Genomic DNA, 5,179 nt, shown 5'->3' with positions numbered 1-5,179 from the left:
TATTTGCAGATGATATGATAGTATACTTCAGTGATCGCAAGAATTCTACCAGAGAACTCCTACAGCTGATAAACAACTTCAGCAAAGTGGCTGGATATAAAATTAACTTAAAAAAAATCAGCAGTCTTCTTCTATTCAAAGGAAAAACAGGCTGAGAAAGCAATTAGGAAATGACACCCTTCACAATAGTCCCAAATAATATAAAATACCTTGGTGTGACTCTAATAAAGCAAGTGAAAGATCTGTATAACAAGAACTTCACGTTCCGCAGGCTGCCGCCCCTCCCCGCAGCCGCAGCCCGCCGTGCCCCGCCCCCCGCGCAAGCTGCCGGCCCCCACATCCGGGTACCGCCGCCAGCCGCCCAGACTCTGGCACTATGGTCATGGCGGAGGGGACGGCAGTGCTGAGGCGGAACAGGCCAGGCACCAAGGCGCAGGATTTCTGTAATTGGCCTGATGAATCATTTGATGAAATGGACAGTACACTTGCTGTTCAGCAGTATATTCAACAGAACATAAGGGCAGATTGCTCCAATATTGACAAAATTCTTGAACCACCTGAAGGCCAAGATGAAGGTGTATGGAAGTACGAACATTTAAGGCAATTCTGCCTTGAACTAAATGGACTTGCTGTCAAACTTCAGAGTGAGTGCCATCCAGATACCTGTACTCAGATGACAGCAACTGAACAATGGATTTTCCTCTGTGCAGCTCATAAAACTCCAAAGGAGTGTCCTGCCATAGATTATACCAGACACACACTGGATGGTGCCGCATGTCTTCTGAATAGCAATAAATATTTTCCCAGCAGGGTTAGCATAAAAGAATCATCTGTAGCAAAACTAGGATCAGTGTGCCGTAGGATTTATAGAATATTTTCACATGCCTATTTTCATCACCGGCAGATATTTGATGAATATGAAAATGAAACATTTTTACGTCATCGGTTTACCAAATTTGTGATGAAATATAACTTGATGTCGAAGGATAACCTGATTGTACCAATTTTAGAAGAGGAAGTTCAGAATTCAGTTTCTGGGGAAAGTGAAGCATGAAGGAATCATGTAGAACAATGATCACATAATTAACAATTATGTACTGTATATATATATATCATTTTAGACACGTCAATCATGTATTCATATTATAGCTTACATGTTTAGTATAGGTTTTGTATGCTATGTGTTGCCTTTTTAAATGGAAATACATTCTAAGTTATTCATGAGCTGTGTATTCACTGGTTGGCACTCATGGTTTTTAAGTAAGTTTAGTATTATCTGTTTATAATGCCTGTTAATAAAAGAATTTACAGTTTGGTAAAATTGCTGCTAAACAATCATTGGATCACAATCTTTTCAAATCTATAAGAGAGTGAGCTTGTATTTCACACAAGTATTTACAATTACTAAAGAGATAATGTTTTCTTTTGTTTTCACCCCTGAGCTTTAATACTTTAGAAAATTCAGTAGTACTCCACCTGTACTGTTAACTTTTCCAAAATGACATAAAAGAGTTTTAAGAGTTCTGTTTATAGCTTTTGATATGCATAACCGATAATGTATATGTTGAGAGAAATTCAAGGAGGCGTTAGTAATACATAAATAATCTCTCTTTATAAAGTCTCCTCTAGGTCAGTGTACTTGGAAACGTTACGTTCTTTGTGACAGTGGATTATTAAATACATGATGATGATGATCAGGCACATACATGATGTTCCCGTGGACAACCCGCCCCTTCTTGTTTCCCTTAGTCCTCTGGGAAGTACACTAGTCATGAAATGTATTTACCAAGCTATGGGTAGTGCTGGCTTTTCCCGATTTATATTTGCATTAATGGCTTACAGAGCATACCTCATACTAGCCGTGACGTTACACTACAGGAAAACTGTGCTTCCTACCTTTGTTTTTTAAAATTGTTGTAACTACTTAGAAAATAATCCTTAATATAGTTGGACTTTTCCTGTGAGTAATATTAATCTTTTCACCTAACCCTAGGCAACATTAAATAGATATGAAAAAAGATAGTGTATTTATTTTTTCTCCCTCCTTAAAAGTTTATTGTTTGAATTATATGCACATGTAAGACTATTTACAATAATTCACAGGTTAAGTGGTGTTGGTAAGTGATCATACTTTGATTTCTTATTTCAGTGTCTTAAGAATTTAAGTGCAGATTTATATAACAGGATTGGTGGAGCTTCTCATTAAATGCTGAGGTCTCTATGCCACACTGTAACAAGGCACTAAGATGAAACGGAGACCTGTGCACTTAGGACAGTTGAAGCCATCTTTACCAATTGAATAAACACAAGAAACTTCTTTTTATTTAAGAGCTATTTGCAAATGAAAATGAAAAATGCATTCATCTTGTTTGTTTTTATAATTATTTTATAATTATTGTATCATAAGACAAGTACACACAGAAGAATTGGGAAATGACAGCATGCTGAGAGTGTGTGTAGCTGGCGCCTGTCCGAGCCTGTGCTGAGCCAGTGCTCACCGCCATCACTGTACCTGAGCCCACAATGTCTTCCAAGACGTTCATGTTCGCAGTGAATAGAATACTGACTGAAGTTACTGTCACCATAAATCATTGGGGTTAGTAATTTTTAAATAAACTTGGTAAATATCTGAGAGACTAACGTATACTAAGCTCATAAATTATACATAGCCTAGCAATGTTGCTGTTCTCTAGTGGGAGTCTCATGGTGGATTTCTGTCATTTGACTATTTCTCAGTGAAGAGTTTAAGGCAGTGGTTGGGTTGTAGATCTGACTGAGCAATTGGAACACTTTGTGACTATATGGCTTAGTGTTAACAGGAGAATAAAGTATGGTTTCTTTATACTACTCCAAAAAAAAAAAAAAAAAAAAAAAAAAAAACAAGAACTTCAAGTCTCTGAAGAAAGAAGTTGAAGAAGATTCCAGAAGATGGAAAGATCTCCCATGCTCATGGATTGTCAGGATTAATATAGTAAAAATGGCCATCTCGCCAAAAGCAATCTATAGTTTTTCAATACAATCCCAATCAAAATTCCCACTCAATTCTTCATAGAATTAGAAAGAACAATTTCCAAATTCATTTGGAATAACAAAAAGCACAGGAATAGTGAAAACTATTCTCAACAATAAAAGAACTTCTGGGGGAACCACAATCTCTGACTTAAAGTTGTATTACAGAGCAATAGTGATAAAAATTGTATGGTATTGGTACAAAGACAGGAAGGTAGATCAATAGAACAGAATTGAAGACCCATAAATAAACCCATACACATATGGTCACTTGATCTTTGTAAAAGGAGCTAAAACTATTCAGTGGGAAAAAGATAGTATTTTCAACAAATGGTGCTGGTCCAACTGGCGGTCAGCATGTAGAAGAATGCAAATGGATACATTCTTATCACCCTGTACAAAGCTCAAGTCCAAGTGGATCAAGGACCTCCACATAAGACCAGATACACTCAAAATAATAGAAGAGAAAGCGGGGAAGAGCCTTGAACACATGGGCACTGGAAAACATTTCCTGAACAGAACACCAATGCTCTAAGATCAAGAATAGACAAATGGGACCTCATAAAATTGCAAAGTTTCTGTAAGGCTAAGGACATTATCAATAGGAAAAAAAATGGCAACCAACAGATTGGGAAAAGATCTTTGCCAATCCTATATCCAGTAGAGGGTTAATATCCAATATATACAAAGAACTCCAGAGAATCAAATAACCCTATTAAAAATGGTGGACTGAGCTAAATAAAGAATTTTCAACTGAAGAATATCAAATGGCTGAGAAGCACCTAAAGAAACGTTCAAAGTCCTTAGTCATCAGAGAAATGCAAATCAAAACCCTGAGATTCCACCTCACACCAGTCAGAATGGATAAGATCAAAAACTCTGGTGACATCAGATGCTGGCAAGGATGTGGAGAAAGAAGAACACTCCTCCATTGTTGGTGGGGTTGTAAGCTGGTACATCCACTCTGGAAATAAGTTTGGAGGTTCCTCAGAAAACTGGACATAGTACTACCCAGCTATACCACTCCTGGGCATATACTCAAAAGATGCTCCAACATATAACAAGGACACTTGCTGTACTATGTTTACAGCAGCCTTATTTATAATAGAAGCTGCAAAGAACCCCGATGTCCTTCAATGGAGAAATGGATGCAGAAAATGTGGTACATTTATACAATGGTGTACTACTCAGCTATTAAAAACGACTTAATGAAATGCTTAGGCAAATGGATGGAACTAGAAAATATCATCCTGAGTAAAGCAATCCAATCACAAAAAACCACACATGGTATGCACTCACTGATAAGTGGATACTAGCCCAAAAGCTCAGATTACCCAAGATACAATTCATAGGCTTCATGAAGATCAAGAAGCAGAGCGAAAAAAGATGCTTCAGTCCTTCTCAGATGGGGGAACAAAAATATCCACAGGAGGAAATACGGAGACACAGTTTGAAGCAGAGAGTGAAGCAAAGGCCATCCAGAGACTGCCCTACTTGGAGATCCAGCCCATATATATCCATCAAACCCAGACAATATTGCTGATGCCAAGAAGTGCATGATATAGCTGTCTCCTGAGAGGCTCTGCCAGATCATGAAAAATACAGAGGCAGATGCTCACAGCCAATCATTAAACTGAGAATGGAGTGTCCAATGGAGGAGTAAGAAAAAGGACTGAAGGAGCTGTAGGGGTTTTCAACCCCACAAGAACAACACCAACTAACCAGAGCTTCCCAAGACTAAACCACTATCTAAAGAGTACAAATGGATGGACCCATGGCTCCAGCTGTATATGTAGCAGAGGATGGTTTTATTGGACATCTATGGGAAAATAAGCCTTTGGTCCTGCCAACACTCGATGCCCCAGTGTAGGGGAATGTTGGGGCAGAGATGTGGGAGAGGGTGGGTAGGTGAGGGGCACCCTCATAGAAGCATAGGAAGGTAGGAATGGGATTGAGGGTTTATGGAGGAGAAACCAGTAAAGAAGATAACATTTGAAATGTAAAAAAAAAAATGTATCTAATAAATTAAAAAAAAATCTCTCATTGTAACCATCTCAATTATACAAATAATCAAAAATACATACATTAAAAGGTGGTTGGTTAAACAGCATATTTAATGTATAGAACCATATTATCCTGAAGGTCATTTGTGAATTTAGACAAAAGTTGG

General features: G+C 38.0%; 1 protein-coding gene across 1 annotated transcript; it reads left to right on the top strand.

Moving 5' to 3' along the window:
* The first annotated feature begins 368 nt into the window (after positions 1–368).
* Positions 369–1,284, top strand: LOC308425069 (MOB-like protein phocein). The gene has a single exon (XM_080922268.1). The coding sequence runs from the start codon at positions 377–379 to the stop codon at positions 1,052–1,054; it is 678 nt and encodes a 225-aa protein (XP_080778394.1). The 5' UTR covers positions 369–376; the 3' UTR covers positions 1,055–1,284.
* The last annotated feature ends 3,895 nt before the right edge of the window (positions 1,285–5,179 follow it).

This window comes from Micromys minutus, assembly GCF_963924665.1.
Source record: "Micromys minutus genome assembly, chromosome: 10".
Classification (NCBI taxonomy): Eukaryota; Metazoa; Chordata; class Mammalia; order Rodentia; family Muridae; genus Micromys; species Micromys minutus.
The sequence above is the reverse complement of the archived record's forward strand: the minus strand, read 5'-3'. Positions and strand labels throughout refer to the sequence as shown.